The sequence below is a fragment of the Triticum urartu genome, chromosome 6, assembly GCF_003073215.2.
Source record: "Triticum urartu cultivar G1812 chromosome 6, Tu2.1, whole genome shotgun sequence".
In the NCBI taxonomy this organism is placed as follows: Eukaryota; Viridiplantae; Streptophyta; class Magnoliopsida; order Poales; family Poaceae; genus Triticum; species Triticum urartu.
This window is the reverse complement of record NC_053027.1, coordinates 138,410,634-138,429,638: the sequence shown is the minus strand read 5'-3', so window position 1 is coordinate 138,429,638 and position 19,005 is coordinate 138,410,634. Positions and strand designations below refer to the sequence as shown.

Below are 19,005 nucleotides of genomic sequence, written 5' to 3'. Positions count from 1 at the left end.
TTCTGACAATCAATATCGTACCCACTTCTGTCTTTGAGATTTGCTCCTTTCGGACGCCATCATGCGAATGTTCTCGCAAACGTAGTATGCACATAGATCATTCCCTGGCGCCTGCTTTAGGGCCTTTACGAGAATGGAATTTGATCAGATAATAATTAATCAAGCATGATAATTAAAGAGATGGCAGCTAGCTAGTACTACTTAATTACTTACCTTGGGTCGATACCATTTCAGACTTTGTTTCCATGGGCCTGGAGTGACCCTGATGAACTTTGCCCAAGCCCTGCCCGTCGACAAAGAAAATGAATAAATGGGTTATTAAATAGTTGTTATCAGGAAATGACGAACTAATTAAATAGGCCGAGATATAGTTAATAATGATTGAAATTACCTGTTGACTATCCCCTTCACGATGGTGTAGGCACTTGCTTTCTTAAGTAGCGAGTCTAGTACTTCAACTGTTCCTTCATCAACTTTAATGATTAACAAGATCCAGTGATATCTGCATACACACACGTTTGCATGTCTTAATTAAGCGGGCATATGTAAGAAAAAACATGTAGCTATAGCTAGTAGGGGAAAACAGAATTTGTAGTACAAGACAGTGTGACTCACTAGAAGTTGTAAGGAAGTAGTATATCTTCATTGTATTTGAGTTCCTTAAAGAACTATAGCATGCTTTCCTCTACACATTTTGCGTGATATGGATCTATTTTCCATGTGTATTCATTAATGGTATTTGGGTCAACGAACCTAATGCCATAGCGTCCACCTTTTTTCATTTTATAAATCTTCATCCTGCATAATACCACAGAAAAGAATATAGTGAGGATAATTACAGGTAATGATTGATCAAAATGATCAGCTAGCTTGAGACTTAAATTACAGAAAGAAATCACTTACAGACAATAGCAACTGACGATAGATTTGTCGAGTGCGTCTTTATTGTATAGCTGAAAAAGTTCTGAATACTCAACGGTCACAGGTTTCTTATGGTAGTAATGCTCCTCGTTGACATTCACCATGAGGGACTCTCGATTGGAAATCTTGGTAATGTCCATGTACCATTGATGCAATTCATACATTCTCGCTGGGAGCTTATTGACCTCCTCTGGCTCGACCAAAGATTGGCCCCGGGCATATTTCCGTTTTATTTCCTCCTCTCTAGTCGAAGACATGGGCTCGATATCGAGGAGTTGTCCAACAGTGATCCCGATCGATTTAGCCTGCGCAATATGCTCCTCGGTTATTACCACATCGCCCACCCCGGGAACGTTAACGGTTTGCCCACAATAATATTGGGCGCGCCTACTCTCATGTGTTGTTGGCACAACAAGCGGGGGGATTGATTGCGCCGCTTGTTCTCCCAGCTGGGGAACGGTTTTACCGCTCCTTTTGCCAGCTGATTTGCTCGAGCTCGAGCTCGCCTCTTTCTGTAGACGTGCTCGATTTAACTTCCTAAGGTGGCGCTCATAGTCTGTGTCAACAGGCTTGGGAGCTGGTGGTCTAGCCATACGAATGAAGTGGTCAATCTTTTTCACAGGCACTTTCTCCCTTGGCGGCGGTGGCGGTTTCGGTGCAAAATGGGCTTCCACCTCGGCCTTCGATATGGCTACGTTTTCCTCCTCGGACTTGTCGTAAGGCCTCTGCGGAAGAGGCGCGAGGCTTGGACCATATTGAAATCGCTTGCCTCCGCCTGTACCTGCAGTACTACCTCGACTTGTACCGCTACACACCATAGCTGAGGCGGCTCTCTTCTGTGATTGCTGAGGCGGCGAAGACGGCTGACGTGGCTGAGTTGGAGGAGGAGGAGTGGTCTGAAGCTGTGCCGGACTTGGAGGAGGAGTGGCCTGACGCGTTGGTGGACTTGGAGGAGCGGGAGTCTGCTGACTCGGTGGCGGACAGCAACGAGGAGTCGGATGACGTGGTGTCGGTGGCCTTTGAAAGATGATGCAATCATTTCTCCATATGATGATACGATGGTTGGCCTCTCCTAGTGTGTGCTCATCGTCACCTCCAGGAATGTCAAGCTCTAGCCCCGAATATTGGTCCACCACCTCATCAACCAAGACACGAGCATAGCCCGCTGGAATCGGGTTGCAATGGAAGGTTGCCTCGGGGGGATTTGTAAAAGCAAGGGCGTCTGCCACCTTCATGGATATGTTCTTCATTTTGAAGTGTAGCTCGCAGTTAGTGTTCTCCATGATGTCATCCACTGGGTAGCTATCCAGCAATGCGTCGCCCGGGGAGGAACCCACGCTGCTTCTCGGCATGGATGGGACGGTGCTATCCATTGGTGGATCATCCGCTAGCTGCTGAGACCCCCTTTGCTGGCTAAGTGAGTCAATCTGCTCCTGCTGCCGCTGGAATTTGATTGCGAAGTCCGCGTGCGCTGATTCTAGGCCTTGAAGGCGTTCATAGTCTAGCTTCCTCTGCTCCTCCTCCATCTTCCTCTTCTTCTCCTCCGCAATCTTCTTTCTCGCACGGGTTCTGTAGTCGGCGTTCCAGTCCGAAAACCCCTCATACCACGGAATAGCGCCCATGCCTCGTGTTCTTCCCGGGTGTTCAGGATTTCCCAGGGCACGCTTAAGCTCGTCGTTCTCTCTGTTGGGCTCGAACAACCCGGATCGAGCCTCTTCTATTGCAACAAGTAGCTTATCTTCGGCTCTGTCCAGACATGCCTTCTTCGAAACTTTGCCTGTCTTCGGGTCCAACTCCCCCCATGCGCATAGAACCAAGTCCTGCACCTGGGGGGCCAGCTCAATGTTTCTGGAGTGACACCTGCATCCAGCATCTCTTTCTCAGACTTATCCCACTTAAGCATTCCCACTGCATAGCCACCTGCCCCCAGCTTATGGAACTTATCCTTTTTTGCGGCATTGGCCTTGTTTATTCTTGATCGTTCCTTAGATAATTCCGAATCCTTGAATTTCACAAAATCGTCCCAATGAGCACTTTGGTTCTCTAGTGTTCCCTCGAATACTGGAGTCTTCCTTCCTCCGTTGACGTACTTGGCCCATTCACGAATCTTGTGGTTCTTGAATGCAACCGCCATCTTCCTAAGAGCAGCGTCCTTGACTTTCTCCACATCTGCATCTGTGAAATGATCTGGTAGGGTGAAATGTTCCATGAGCGTTTCCCAAAGCAAATGTTTTTGTTTGTCGTCGACAAAAGTAACTCCTGGACGTGGCTTTGCTGGCTCTCTCCATTCTTGAAGGGAGATCGGGAGTTGGTCCTTCACAAGAACTCCGCACTGACGAACGAACTTGTCCGCAATCTTCTTGGGCGCGAATGGTTCGCCATTAGGTCTGATTGCCTCGATATTGTACTTTACGCCCTCCTTCAACTTTTTGTTCGGGCCTCGTTTCGTCCTGTTGCCTGAAGATTTGCTCGATCCGGATGGCTGAAAGAAGAAAGATCGATTCGTTAATATATCTTCAAGTCATTTAAAACATGTGATGATCACCAGATGCCTGCTTATATAAATATATATACCTCGCCGGTCTTTGTTGTTTCAAGATCAACATTTTCTTCGTCATGTTCATAGTTCATGACTTCATCAATTCGGTCGTCGCGATCGAATATCATATCACCCTCCCCGGTGTTGTTTAGATATTCGGAGCCGTCATAATCTTCTTCATTCTGATCATCATATGGCCCGCGAGGATTGCATATGATATTGAACAGGGCCTCTTCTCTCTCTTTGTCGGTATTGTCCGCCATAGGTTTTGTTTAACTAATCCAAAAGAAATATATTCAAATTACAATGCATGGATGCAATCAATTAATAAGGAAAAACTGAATCAATCATAGTACATAATAAGCATCATCAAATATAATGTCGAATACGTCGTCCCGAATAATAGATATAATCTCGAATACATCGTCTCGAATAATAGATCTAATCTCGAATACATCGTCTCGAATAATAGATATAATCTCGAATACATCGTCGGATCATGCGGCGCGGGCGGTGGACACCCAAAGAGAAGGAACCCTCACAGGATCATAGCTGAAGCGAGATCCCTGAAGAAACTGCCAGGTATTGGAGAACCTGCCGCCCTCTAACGCAACCATGTAGCGATGGACGTGCTCGTCCTCCTCCTTGACACGGCGACGTACCACCTCCGGCGGGGCCGGCTCCCTCCGCACCAAAACTGGCCCACGCGAACGCCACCAAACAAGATCAGGGTCGACGACCGGGGCCGGGTACCTCATCAAGCGGTGCGCCCCTCCAGGCAGCACCTCCCAGTGCCAGCCCGGCGGAGCCCAGTCCTGGACATGGGTCAGCCGGACGTCGTCGCGGACGGGTCGACGGTGAGGATGTGGGCCGGGCATCGTCGAGAACAAATACTAGCTATATGCCCACAAAAAGTAACATTTTTTTAATGATTGGATTTTGATAACTAAAATTTCTAACATTTCTATATAACTAACATTCCTATAACATTTCTAACAATGCTATATAACTAACATTTCTATAACATTTCTAATACTTCTATAACTAAAAAACAGAAAAAAAAATTATAACATTTCTATATATATAACTAACATTTGTATAAGATTTCTAATATTTCTATAACTAAAAAAGGAAAATTTTCTAACTTTTTTATAACTATTTCTATAACTAAAAAACAGAAAAATTCCTAAGAATTCTAACTTTTCTATAACATTTCTAACAATGCTATATAACTAACTATTTCTATAACTAAAAAAGAAAACTTTCTAACTTTTTTATAACTATTTCTATAACTAAAAACAGAAAAATCCCTAACAATTCTAACTTTTCTATAACATTTCTAACAATGCTATATAACTAACTATTTCTATAACTAAAAAAAGAAAAAATTCTAACATTTTTATAACTATTTCTATAACTAAAAAACTAAAAAAATGTATGTGTGTGTGCTCACCGGCGAGGTGAGAGGCGACGGGGGACGGCGACAACGGGGACAGGGACGGGGCGGCGACGACGGGGACGGGCCGGGGCGGCGACGACGGGGACTGGCCGGGGCGGCGACGACGGGGACTGGCCGGGGCGGCGACGATGGGGACGGGGCGGCGATGACGGGGACGGGGACGACGCGCGGGACGGGCCGGGACGGCGCGGCGGTGACGACAGGGACGGGGACGACGGGGCGGCGACAACGGGGACGGGGCGGCGACGAGGGATATGGAGACGGGGGCGGCGGGCGACGGGGCAGAGGAGAAAAAGCAGATGAGAAACTGAAATTTTTGAAGTGTTTAATTATATAGGATGGACCTTTAGTACCGATTGGAGCCACCAACCGGTACTAAAGGCCTGTTTTGGCCAGGCCAAGCGGCGGGAACCGCACACCCTTTAGTACCGGGTGGTGGCTCCAACCGGTACTGGAGCCACCAACCGGTACTAAAGGGGGTGCGCTGGCAAGGTGTTGTGCGGCAAGTTTAGTCCCACCTCGCTAGCCGAGGGGCGTCCGCACTGATTTATAAACCCCCGTGCGGTAGCTCTCTTGAGCTCCTCTCCAAAGCAGGCCTATTGGGCCTACATGTTCTGTGCTGCCTTGTGGGCCTACTGGGCCTTTGCGGGCCGGCATCCTGGCCCAACAACAGGTTGGGTTTTTAGTCGTATGCAGGCCGCTCTGGCCCAGTAGGCGGGCTTTTTTTATTTATTTATTTTGCTTCATTTATTTTTTAGTTGTTTTTTGTGTATTTAGAGTTTCTTTGTGAATATTTTTGTTTTAGGTACAAAAAATTACAAACTTTTTGTTAGTGCCCGTAGTTTTCAAATTTGAATAGTTTAAATTTTGAATTATTTGAAATTAGTGTGAATCACTAGTTTGTGAATAACTTAACTTTAAAAATCAGTAAAGGTATGAAAGAATTTGTTTGCACATAAAATTTCTTCGCGTTTCAAATGCCAAAACACATAACTACCCTAACTATTACAGAGATTCCCTCCTGGGTGTGAAACACAAAAGAAAGTGATGATAGTGAAGCCGATCACATCCCAGATCTTTGGGTGTGAAACTTTTTCTTCGCGTGTGTCCCTTTGCGCCGTAACCATGGAAAATCTTCATCATTTAACGGGATGCTCGGGTCAATATTCACTGTGAATGGAACAATTTCATCAAACTTTTCATAATCTTCTGACATGTCTATCTTGTCATCCACTCCCACGATGTTTCTCTTCCCAGAAAGAACTATGTGCCGCTTTGGCTCATCGTACGATGCATTCGCTTCCTTATCTTTTCTTTTTCTTGGCTTGGTAGAAATGCCCTTCACATAGAAAACCTGTGCCACATCATTGGCTAAGACGAATGGTCCGTCTGCATACGCAAGATTGTTGAGATCCACTGTTGTCATTCCGTACTGCGAGTCTTCCGTTATCCCGCCTCGTGTCATATTGACCCATTTGCACTGAAACAAAGGGACCTTCAAACCACGTCTATAGTCAAGTTCCCATATGTCCTGTATATAACCATAATATGTTTCCTTTCCTGTCTTGGTTTCTGCATCAAAGCAGACACCACTGTTTTGGTTGGTGCTCTTTTTATCTTGGGCGATCGTGTAAAATGTATTACCATTTATCTCGTACCCTTTGAAAGTCATTATATTCAAAGATGGTAACTGGGACAGCAAGTACAGGTCATCTTCAATAGAGGTGTCATGCATGGTACGTGTCTGCAACTAGATGGCGAAACTCCTGGTTTGTTCACGTGTAATCCATTCATCAGACTGCTCCGGGTGTTTGGAGCGTAGCAAATTCTTGTGTTCATCCATATACGGAGCCACCAAGGCGGAAATCTATAGAACTGTGTAGTGTGCTTCAGTGAGAGAATGTCCGTCCATACATATTATTTGTTCCCCTCCTAGCGTGCCTTTTCCATCCAGTCTGCCCTTATGCCGCGATTCAGGAACACCAATCGGCTTAAGGTCAGGAATAAAGTCAATACAAAACTCAATGACCTCCTCATTTTCATGGCCCTTGGAGATGCTTCCTTCTGGCCTAGCACGGTTATGAACATATTTCTTTAAGACTCCCATGAACCTCTCAAAGGGGAACATATTGTGTAGAAATACAGGACCCAAAACGTTAATCTCTTCGCATAGGTGAATTAGGACGTGCGTCATGATGTTGAAGAAGGATGGTGGAAACACCAACTCGAAACTGACAAGACATTGCACCAAATCATTCTCTAACCTTGGTATGATTTCTGGATCGATTACCTTCTGAGAGATTGCATTGAGAAATGCACATAGCTTCACAATGGCTAATCGAACGTTTTCCGGTAGAAGCCCCCTCAATGCAACCGGAAGCAGTTGCGTCATAATCACGTGGCAGTCATGAGACTTTAGGTTCTGGAACTTTTTCTCTGCCATGTTTATTATTTCCTTTATATTCGACGAGAAGCCAGACGGTACCTTAATACTAAGCAGGCATTCAAAGAAGATTTCCTTCTCTTCTTTGGTAAGAGCGTAGCTTGCATGACCCTGATGTATGCCGTATTTTCCGTGCATACGTTGCTGGTCCTCCCGTGCCTCAGGTGTATCTTTTGTCTTCCCATACACGCCCAAGAAGCCAAGCAGGGTCACACAAAGATTCTTCGTCACATGCATCACGTCGATTGCGGAGCGGACCTCTAGGTCTTCCCAATAGGGAAGGTCCCAAAATATAGATTTCTTCTTCCACATGGGTGCGCGTCCCTCAGCGTCATTCGGAACAGGTTGTCCACCAGGACCCTTTCCAAAGACCACCTTCAAATCCTTGACCATATCATGTACATCAGCACCAGTACGGTGGCGAGGCTTCGTCCGGTGATCCGCCTCACCTTTGAAATGCTTGCCTTTCTTTCTTACGGGATGCCTGCTCGAAAGAAATCGACGATGTCCCAGGTACACATTCTTCTTACAATTAGCCAAATATATACTGTCGGTATCATCTAAACAGTGCGTGCATGCGCGGTATCCCTTGTTTGTATGTCCTGAAAAGTTACTGAGAGCAGGCCAATCATTGATGGTCACGAACAGCAACGCCTTTAGGTCAAATTCTTCCCCCATGTGCTCATCCCACGCACGTACACCTGTTTCACTCCACAGTTGTAAGAGTTCTTCAACTAATGGCCTTAGGTACACATCAATGTCGTTGTCGGGTTGCTTAGGGCCTTGGATGAGCACTGGCATCATAATGAACTTCTGCTTCATGCACAACCAAGGAGGAAGGTTATACAAACATAGAGTCACAGGCCAGGTGCTATGGTTGCTGCTCTGCTCCCCAAAAGGATTAATGTCGTCTGCGCTTAGACCAAACCATACGTTCCTTACGCCATCTGCAAACTCCTTCCCGTACTTTCTTTCGATTTTTCTCCACTGCGACCCGTCAGCGGATACTCTCAACTTTCCGTCTGTCTTACGGTCTTCTCTGTGCCATCGCATCGCCTTGGCATGCTCTTTGTTTTGGAACAAACGTTTCAACCGTGGTATTATAGGAGCATAACACATCACCTTGGCAGGAATCTTCTTCCTGGGGCGCTCGCCCTCGACATCACCAGGGTCATCGCGGCTAATCTTATAGCGCAATGCACCGCATACCGGGCAAGCGTTCAAATCCTCGTACTCACCGTGGTAGAGGATGCAATCATTAGGGCATGCATGTATCTTCTGCACCTCTAACCCTAGAGGGCAGACAGCCTTCTTTGCTTGGTACGTACTTTCGGGCAATTCGTTGTCCTTTGGAAGCATATCTTTATCATTACCGGCAACTTTCCAAATCCCTTGTCAGATACACCATTCTCTGCCTTCCATTGCAGCAATTCCAGTGTGGTGCCCAGCTTTTTCTTGTCACCTACGCAATTCGGGTACAATATTTTTTTATGATCCTCTAACATGCGCAGCAACTTCTTCTTCTCCAAATCACTTGCGCAGTTTCTCTTTGCATCGGCAATGGCCCGACCTAGATTATAAACGGTCTCATCCGATGCCTCTTCTTCAGCTTCTTCCCGCATTGCCGGCTCAGCTTCTTCCCGCATTACTGGCTCAGCTTCTTCCCTCATTGTTGTATCATCGTATTCAGGGAACCCATGGCCAGGATAGCTGTCGTCGTCCTCTTCTTCTTCATTGTCTTCCATCATAACCTCTTTTTCTCCATGCTTGGTCCAAACATTATAGTGGGGCATGAAACCGGACTCAAACAGGTGGACGTGAATGGTTCTTGACGTAGAGTAATTGCGACCATTCTTACAGCCAGCACATGGACAATGCATAAAACCATCCGCTCGCTTGTTTGCCTCAGCCGCAAGCAGAAAAGTACGCACGCCATTAATGAACTTGGGAGAGCATCGGTCATCGTACATCCATTGCCGGCTCATCTTCAATACACAACACCGAAAACATCAAATTAATACAATACATAAAGTTCATACATAAAGAGCATACAACACTTCAATGCAACAAACAAATAACTCTCTAGCTAAAGAATTTAAATGCAACAACAAATGCGATCAAGATCGCAACTAAGGTAACTCACTATGAATGGCATATTTTCTAATCTTTCTAATTTTCAAGCGCATTTTCTCCATCTTAATCTTGTGATCATCGACGACATCGACAACATGCAACTCCAATTCCATCTTCTCCCCCTCAATTCTTTTCAATTTTTCCTTCAAATCCTCGTTTTCTCTTTCAACTAAATTTAACCTCTCGACAATAGGGTCGGTTGGAATTTCGGGTTCAACTACCTCCTACATACAAATATCTATGTCAACTTGATGGGCATAATTTGTCATAAACACGAAATGCAATGAATAGTTTTAAAAGAGAATATACCACATCCGAATCATAACCCGGACGAGGGCCGACGGGGACGGATATCAAGACCATGGCACTATGCATAACAAACAACGTATGGGTAAGATAATTATACGAGTAACTATATATCCAAATCACACAAACATCATTTTTTTATATAAAACTTCATGAACAAGAGGCTCACCACAAGGTGGTGCCGGTGACGGGACGTTGCGAGCGATCGACGGTGGTTACGACGGAGATTTAGAAGGTACTAAGTAAACCACACCTACATATGCAAAACTAAGTGTTATTTTTGACCTCAAATTGCATATAAATCAAATACTAGCACATATATATATAATTCCTCCCAAATTACTAAACTCAAAAATCAATCACTATATAAAGCATTGCACGAGCTAATCTAGCAATGAGAGATGAAAGAAAAGAGTTGCTAACCTTTGTGATCATTTGAATGGATGGGAGCCTTCAAATCTTGGGCAAAATGTGTGATGAGCTTGAGAGGAAGAGGGAAAAGAACAGAGAGGAGAGGGGAAAGGGGAAGAACAGAGCGAGCTCGGGTGGACGAAGGGTCTATGTAGGACGACCTTTAGTACCGGTTCGTGATACGACCCGGTACTAAAGGTGCTGGAGGGGCCCCGGACTGAGAACATCCTGCCACCACTCACTTTAGTACCGGTTCGTGGCACGAACCGGTGCTAAAGGTTCGCCATGAACCGGTACTAATGAGAGCTGCCCGGCTAGCCGTTGAAACCGGCACTAATGTACACATTAGTGCCGGCTCAAATTTAAATCGGCACTAATGTGCTTCACGTTTGACTCTTTTTCTACTAGTGCCTCTCCGTGGGAGGGAGCAAGAAACAGGGGCTCACCTTTTCTTCAAGTGCTGCTTCACCAACAGGCTGTGGAGACTGGTCATCGACAAGCTGAGTCTTGACCATATGGACCCTTCTAGGTGGCACCTTGAAGCCTCCGTCAAGGAATGATGGGCGAACAGGGCCGGCTTGGGTATTCTCATTAGAAAGGCCATGGCCTCCCTCACAATGCTTGTTTCATGAACAGTCTGAAACGAGAGGAACGCACGCATCTTCTGTCACAAGAGCGCGCCGCCGCCGATCCTACTCAACAACATTCTTACCGAGGCTAGACTTTGGGTGACGGCGGGAGCTAAGAAACTAGAGGACATTATAGTACGTGAGTAGTTGCCATGTGGCATGTTATCATGGGTTGTAAACAATCAAACTCTATTCTCCTCTTAATTAATTGATGAGGCAAATCTTTTACTTTTGTTTTGAAAAAAAGCTAATACTGTCTGTAAAAAAAACAACTTTACGAAAGAAGAACGCACTAACTAGGACCAGGATTCTTATCCTGAATGCCGGGTCTAACCAGTGAAAGCTAGAGCATCAACACGACCTGCAACGGGTTGAGGATGCAAATGTGTCGCTGCTGGGTCCGACCAGTAACGGCCTAATCACCGAGGCGGGGCACGCAGATAGGAAGGCCATGGTGTCGATCGCCTTATTACACAGTAGCGAGCGGCCCCGGTACTGGCCGGCGAACATACATACATTCGTTTTTATATGTACACATCACATTGGTGCATGCATGCACGCGGCCGGCCACGATCCCTGGCCTGCCATGCACGTTACCACGGCAGGCGGCCCATGTGTACATAGGCCGTAGCGGGCGCCACGCGTATACCATATCCGAAGCCACGCACGACGTACTACGTTGATTAGCATTGTGGTACCTCATTCTCAAAAAAAAAACAGCATCGTGGTACCTCGTACTATTGAGATCTGATCCAGCAGCATTTGATTGGTACAGCGTACGCAAATGATCGATCGACATGTATTGCATTGCATTTGCATGCATGCATGAAAACATAAAATAACCGGTTTTGGTGTTTGACCTGGTCGTGACAGCGACCTAGCTATGCTGCGGATCAAGAGGTAGCTAGCAACCAAAGAGCACCAAGTTATGTTCGGCAGCATGCATGCACGTACGTAGATGCGGCCAGAGCCAGGGTCCAGGGGTGTGTGGTGGTGCACGGATGGGACCAGGAGCCATGAGCTTGTGTCAGCCAGGATGCATGGACGACCCGACTCCGATCGATCCGGTCGAGCTTTGCATGCCCGGCCGGACGCATGATGCCTGGAGGAGCCGTGCCATGCCATGGCACGGCGTACGTGCGTGGTCCTGGTCCGGCGTACGTGCGACTTGGAAGACCACAGGCACGGATCCACCGAGCCAGACTGCCCGGGAAAGTCCAGCAAAATCTAAGAACGACTCCGATGCGCCACCTTTGTTAGATCCCCCCGTCCATTCTCGCATGCAATACCTCCTTGGTGTTCCTACTCCTTGCAAGCCATTTGCAAGAAAGTTAAGGCATGCATGGATGCGTAAATTTTATTGAAACAGCATCGCAACGTGAGAAATAGTGGAGTAGACCCACTTTTCGGCGACACAAGTCAGAGGAGCTCACTGGTCTAGGGCTGCATACTCCGACTTGGGATGATGGGGGAGCTTTTTCTGCATAGAACTGCACCTCATGTCTCCTAGCCATGGCCACATCTCCTCAATAGATCTACGATGTGTGCTCTTGCCCACATCCAAGATTCCTAGCCGCCGAGTTAACATGGCTAGGCAGCAATTCAAATTCTCCATTATTGTGCTGTGCACTCGAGCTGGCGCCAAAACCATGTTGAGTCTCATCAAACTATGGCCACTATTGCATGCCTTTGTACCGCGCGCCTAGGGGTATACTGTGTGCCTCTCCGGTCCAAACAACGGGGGATCAATGTGGCCCAGCTCCCGGGTCGACATGTGACTTGGCAAGTCAATTCATGTGTAGCAATGCACCCACAAGAGCACCTGTCCCACAACATGATGCATTGTTTCGTCACTTTACAGTTGTGACCCTCCAAGGGATTTTGTTTTCGCCGCGCCAATGTATTATGCGTATGACAAATTACAGTTGTTCGCGCAACTGTTGGATCTATGTCGGTGTACTTGCACGCCATCGCACGTGCGAGGAGCACATACATGTCGGGCTTTCTGGAACACCGTTCACAATCGTAGAATAGGGGTGGTCGTGCCGACAAGTAGCTGGAATGTGCGGATATGCTACATGCATTGTTCCCTCCGCATGTCACGACAAATGGTAATATGAACAAAAGAATATCTCGAATATGAAGTTTGCATACAATGGTTCCTTATCAATAGGAGTTTTTTTTTGTCGTTTATGGCGACACCGGCGCTAGCTATCTAGCCAAACGAGAGACGTTCGATATATATATATATATATATATACAAAAGAGGGTCAAGGGCATATATATGAGTCCAATTCTCACCATGACCTTCTTGTCAAATCGGGGCACGTAATCGTCCGAAGAGAATATTTTTGTAAGCATTAAAATTTCAGAATATGCACAATCCTATATAGTAACTCTAAGAAGAGAAGCACAATAACGTGTTTATATGCACTATCATGCTCGAATTTTGGAACCGCCTTCCAACTGCAAGACGTGTTAGGTCAAACGAGTTCAAATTGGCGGTAAGTTTTCGCACGCAAAGATTAATAAGCACGTCCCCACATGTCCACTTCCTTGGTCCCAGCTGTTAGTTGCCACTGTGTGTGTGTGTGTGTGTGTGCGTGTGTGTGTATTTTGCGAAAAGGCTGCACTCTTGCTTGCATGGTACAGGAAGCAACAAAGCGGTCTTTGGACATTATGTTCCCTGTTTCTTTGCCAATCCTGGGGAAGCAGCGATAACTAGCAATAACCAACCCCAAGGAGGGAGGCCCAGCTAGAATAGAATGATTGATGTGTTGCAACAGTACCTTCTCCTCCTCCTCCACCACCTCTTGAAACCTGCGGAATCTATCTATCCAGCAAGTGTAAGACGATGAACAGACACGCAACCCCCTCTCCTGTCCCGTCCATCCATCCTGCTCCGTTGGTGGCCAATTCCACCTCAGTCCATCTTTCTCCCTCCTACGCTCCCATGCATGTCAGCTTTACCACATGCAACGACCTCTACCCTAGTAGTAATATTTTTTTACGCGATACCGTAGTACTAATAATCACCCACACATGCCAGCATCAACACTGAAGGATTCTATTTAAAGATAAACAAAAGAGACTGCAGTGTTTTGAAGAAAATTTGCATTACGTCTAACCAAATGAACTTCTTGGTTAAGTATGAATTTGGTGTGAGGACGTGTGTGAGCCCCAAGGGAAGCAGAGGCCCCTGCAGGCTTTCCCAAGCGCATTGTTCGGAATCAGATCGAGGACCACCGGCCACAATCCACAAGGTGATACGCCCGCGCATCGGCGTAGCAACAACTACTAGCAAGCATTGGCCGGCCCCTGCCTGCCGTGCCTGGACCATCCCAAACTGGCGCCGGTTCTTGGAGCAGTGCACGACCGTGTCTCCCCTGCCCCATGCACTTTACCACCCTCCACCCACACGGACTCGCACGAAATAACATGGTGATCGATGCAGCAGAATCCGTGACCCAGGATCGCACGGCTGGCCGTGCTTCTTTTTGAAATCGCAAATTTCGTACACCTCAGGCCCCAGCCATCATAATTGAGGTTTCATTGCTTAGTGTGTGTTTTTTTTGTTTGAGACAACAATAATGGCGCTGCTTAGTTAGCGACGGTGCAGAGAAAGGCCCAATGATGGGAGGAGAAAGCTGGGGGGGAACAAAACAAAAGGCCGGGGTCCATCCACGACGAGGCGCAACGGGGCTCTGCCTGGTGGGGCCCCCGTGGACGGACTTGAGTGAGAGGCTGCAGGGGAACGGGAGGCAGCGCCGGCACCGTCTCCCAGTCCAGGCCCAGGAGGATTCAGAACCCCCACCGCTCCATTATCATTGTACCGTCGCTTTGACCGCTGGTCTCCTCCCTTTCCCTTCGCCTCATCATTCGTCGGCGTCCAGCCAGCTCCCTCACTCTCTTACTCTGATGGCCGGCCGGAGTTTTGCCGACGGGGGTGGGGTGCAGCTCCCTACCTTCGAGTTCACCTCACAGCGCCTGTGTGCACAACTTTTTTTTTTGAGAGAGTAGTCCATCCAAGCTCACATTTCTGTCACATCGCATCGACTTCAGTCGATGACCACTTTGCAGTTACGATTTTTTTTTTCCAAAATCCGTAGTGATGATACACGCCAAGAAAGAGTGTAAGAAACACCATTTTTTAGCAGCAGAAACACTTATATTTTGGGCCCTAAATTGCACAAACTAACAAGGCCCAGTTAACACGAATTGGCCCAACCAACCCAGCATTTACACAGCCTGGCCCTGAAATTGGCCCAGGTAAGATGGACGCCGCAACGTTAGCTGTGTCTGCCTCAGCGATTTACAGCTCCATTATTCATCTGCACCGAGGTTTCATGATCCGGTGACTCTCAGCAGTTTCTTGCTGCTTGCTAGCTTCATGACGAAGAATAAGGGGCGACGCCAAGGAATGGTTCAAGCGCTGCCAGATGATGCCTGAGGAAGGTGTATACGGACTCGGTGCTCACCGCCACTATCCGGGCGACCATGCCAGTTCCCTGCAGCAACCGAAAAACAGATGTTGTCACGTGTTCTGTCGAGCCAAGCACGCGCAATTAGCTGTGGTTCTAGAACTTCAGGAAGAAGGAGCGGCAGCTAACCGTGCGACCAAATGGACTGCAAGAGGCAACGAGCGGGGGGCTCTGGGGTTGTACGGCCTGTGGCCTTGCGGCGTAGCGGCCTCCACCAGAGGTGGGAGGACGCAGTTGTACAGACATCATGTTCTTTACTTCGTCTTGCATCTGATCTTGTATGTGCTTCAACTTTGGCCTGCAAAGGGAATCCTCAGCAACATGGTTCACATTCAGGCAGCCAGGCTCCTAGTAGGGACAGGTTGCCATGATTTCACAGGATCCAAAAAAACTGACAGAGTATGATTACTGAGAACTAGTACATTTATGTTTCTTTACAAGAGCATTAGCAAATTTTATGTTAACTTGGAGTACGAATAGCCTTGACTTGACATACTAGGAACCAGGTGCAGTTCTACAGTGTAACAATTGCCAAACACTAAGTCAGGGAACCTCTGGCCCAGTAGAAAAAGAAACGACAAGCAAAAGGACATCTGTCGTATTCTATACTGTTAGTTTTTGTATCAGATCACAATGATGACTGGAGAAGAAAGTAGTGCTCATTGACTGAACTGATATATGCATAATTGTACATTCATGCCTTTCAGTGCAGCCTCCAACTAATTCTTGCCTAAGACTTTGTTAAACTTAACTAGGCAGTTCATAAGCTATTCTTCTCATTGTCATATCTGTAGAGGTCTAAGAGAAATATACGTATCACTGCCAGATGAACTTACCCCAATAATACAACCATTGCAACGACGTTATATTCCTGCATCCGCTCAGCAATAGTACAATCGGAGCCCTGTTCCAATAGAACCTGTTCAGGCATGAAAAGGTATCATTGCATGATGTTGAGGTTAAGTAACGATTCAAACGGAGATGAATATAACTTAATCTGGCACATGCTAGGAGAAAGGCACAAGTTCACACCGAGTCAATAAACAGAGGCTGATACTCTTCCAAAAGAATGTGGTTAACACTCTTGTAGGAGTTGAAGTCCCATTTTTCTCCACTCTCATACCGGCCACTTGTAAACCAATCTACAATGACCAAGTTAGAATCCCCGGATACGTGAAACACTTGCTTCTGGTAATATCGAGCGGTTGAGAAGCAGGTTACGGGATCTGGAATAACTGCAAGCAGTGCATCTTTTCCAACTGTTGCCTACTGCATGTAACAAATTATTGTTATATTTGTAAGAATTGAAGCAGTCACCTTAGAAATTGAGGGCCAAGGTGTATCAATTTCCTTTAAAGAAACATTACCTCTAGTACCTGCTCAGAACATTTTGAACCCACAGCCTTGTAAACCTACACATGTACTTGGCGATTAGGAAACAAACAGAGACTTGCTGGGGAATTAGCTATTAAGTTCAAAATTGGCAACTGCTAACCATACCAAGAACTGAAGCATTTCACAAACTGCTAACCATACCAAGATTTTTTTTGTTAATTTGTCTAGTAAACAGTAGCCAGTTTCCTACATGGGTCTGTCTAGGACACATCTAGAGATGTGACTCTGTTTGTGGTCTATTTTTTTGTCCTTGTTTTTTTTGTTTCTTATTGCTGCATTATATATTTGTGGGAGCTTAGATGTGACATTCTTAAAAAACATCTAGATGTGAATTAGACAAACTGTTCCTACATTGATAAATAACTTAACACCACGAAGTTATACATACTTCTTTGGGGGGGGGGGGGGGGGGGGGGGGGGGGTTATACAAAGTACTACTGCTGCATATTAAGATGTGCATTGCCGGGCATCGCCTAATGCGCCTGACGAATCTATCGAGTCTTCAGTCCAGTCGACAACCTGAAACATAACAAGTAGAATCACCTTGGTGGAGGCCTGCGTCGTCATCGCCGCCGTGCACCCGTCACCGACTGTCACCGCGCAGGAGATCTTATCCCCCTGCATGAACAGAACGCACTCTCAGTGAAGAGGCAACACTTGGCTTCCCTCCTGTCTGCAGGTACCAGTTGGTCTACCAAAAATGGAATCGGAGAGGCTCACGGAGACGATGCCGCCGCCGTAGGTGAGGACGTACAGCCAGACGGCGCCGGAGGAGGCGGGGCCCACCTGCCACATGGCGAGGTCAGTTGAGCGAGCCAATCTACCTCCTCTCTGGGCGAGGGAGCGGCAAAGGAGGTAGGTACCTTGGAGGGGACGATGATCTTGAGCGGATACTTAGCGAAGCACCGGGTGACCGCCGACCTTCCCCTCACCTTCTCCACCCGCACCACGCCCGTCGGCGTCGCCTCGGCCGCCGTCGCCGGCCCTCCGTCGGCGACCGCATCCAATTCCATTCCACAGGCGGAGGCCCTGTCAGACGAGTCAACCCAAAAAACCGAAGTTTGGGTCATTGAGGGAGCAGGTTTGTATCGTCTCGCATCGGCCTCGCTACTAATGGGCCGACCCAAGTTGCTTCCTTCAGGTTAGTTTTTTTCTCTGTTTTTGTATTCATTCATTTTTTCATATTTTTTAAAACATTCTCCGTACATATATTTCAAAACTTAAATATACTAAAAGTATAAAAACCATGATTTTGATTTTTTTAATGCGGTGAAAAAATTGTTAGCAAAATTTCAGAAAATGTGTATAGCATTCCAAAAAATATTGCTACATTTAAAAAATGTTTATGCATTTAAAACAATTATATGTGGAATTTTAAACAAATGAGTATACAATTTCAAAAATTTAGTATAATTAAAAAAATACAATCATACATTTCAAAAAATGGAAGTTAATATTAAAAAAATATTACATATTTATATACCCAACCTATTTAAAATTTTATACAATGTACACAAAAAGTTCGGGTAGTTCAAAGGAAGTGTTTCGTACCATTGAGAAAAAAATGTTTCAATGTGTATTCGAATAATGTATGACACATATCTGAAAAAAATGTTCAAAACCCTGAATTTGATAAAATGTTAATCATGTATTTGAAAAATGATAAATGTCTATATAAATAATATTTAAAATGTATATGAAAAACATATAACATGTATTTAAAAACTAGACAAGAAAAAATTATTTTGAAAATTTTAAGTTTGTATTTCAAAAATGTTAAACATGTATAAAAATGCTCGCGGTGTATATAAAAATGTACAATGTGTATAAAAAGGTATACATGTGCTAAATAAAAATAAAAGACCCAAATAAAACCATTCAAAAAAGAAGAAAGAACCAAAAAAACGAAGAAGACGAGAAGCCAGAACAACCCCGAAAGAAACCGATTTTAAACAGTGAAACCCCGATAAAGAAAACCAGAGAGAAGAAAAAACTAACGCGAGAGCTTTGGTTTGGGCAGACACAGTGGAGCCGGCCCAGAGGTGACCGGGTTAAGTCTCGCAATAGGAGAGAAATATCCCTGGTGCCATTTTCTTTTCCAGCCATTAGATGATTAGGAATTTTGAAGAAAAAACTTGCAATTATTTTGACACGACTTAGCAGTGCAAGCCCGTGGTGTTTCGGAATCATTAGTTTGTTATCAAGTGAGCATCCCTTAAAGGTAAGCATGGGACTGCTTGCTAGTAATATGTTTTTTTGTACCACCATCAGTTTCTTATTCATTTTTT

General features: G+C 45.9%; 1 protein-coding gene across 1 annotated transcript; it reads right to left on the bottom strand.

Moving 5' to 3' along the window:
- Window positions 1-14,970: 14,970 nt before the first annotated feature.
- Window positions 14,971-17,802, bottom strand: LOC125514137 (urease accessory protein D). The gene is made up of 8 exons (XM_048679406.1): window positions 17,581-17,802; window positions 17,438-17,503; window positions 17,261-17,335; window positions 16,690-16,734; window positions 16,355-16,588; window positions 16,159-16,241; window positions 15,452-15,620; window positions 14,971-15,349 (listed from the first exon to the last, which is right to left on the bottom strand). Exons 1-8 carry the CDS (start codon window positions 17,785-17,787, stop codon window positions 15,230-15,232), a joined length of 999 nt encoding a protein of 332 aa, XP_048535363.1. The 5' UTR covers window positions 17,788-17,802; the 3' UTR covers window positions 14,971-15,229.
- Between the last annotated feature and the right edge of the window lie 1,203 nt (window positions 17,803-19,005).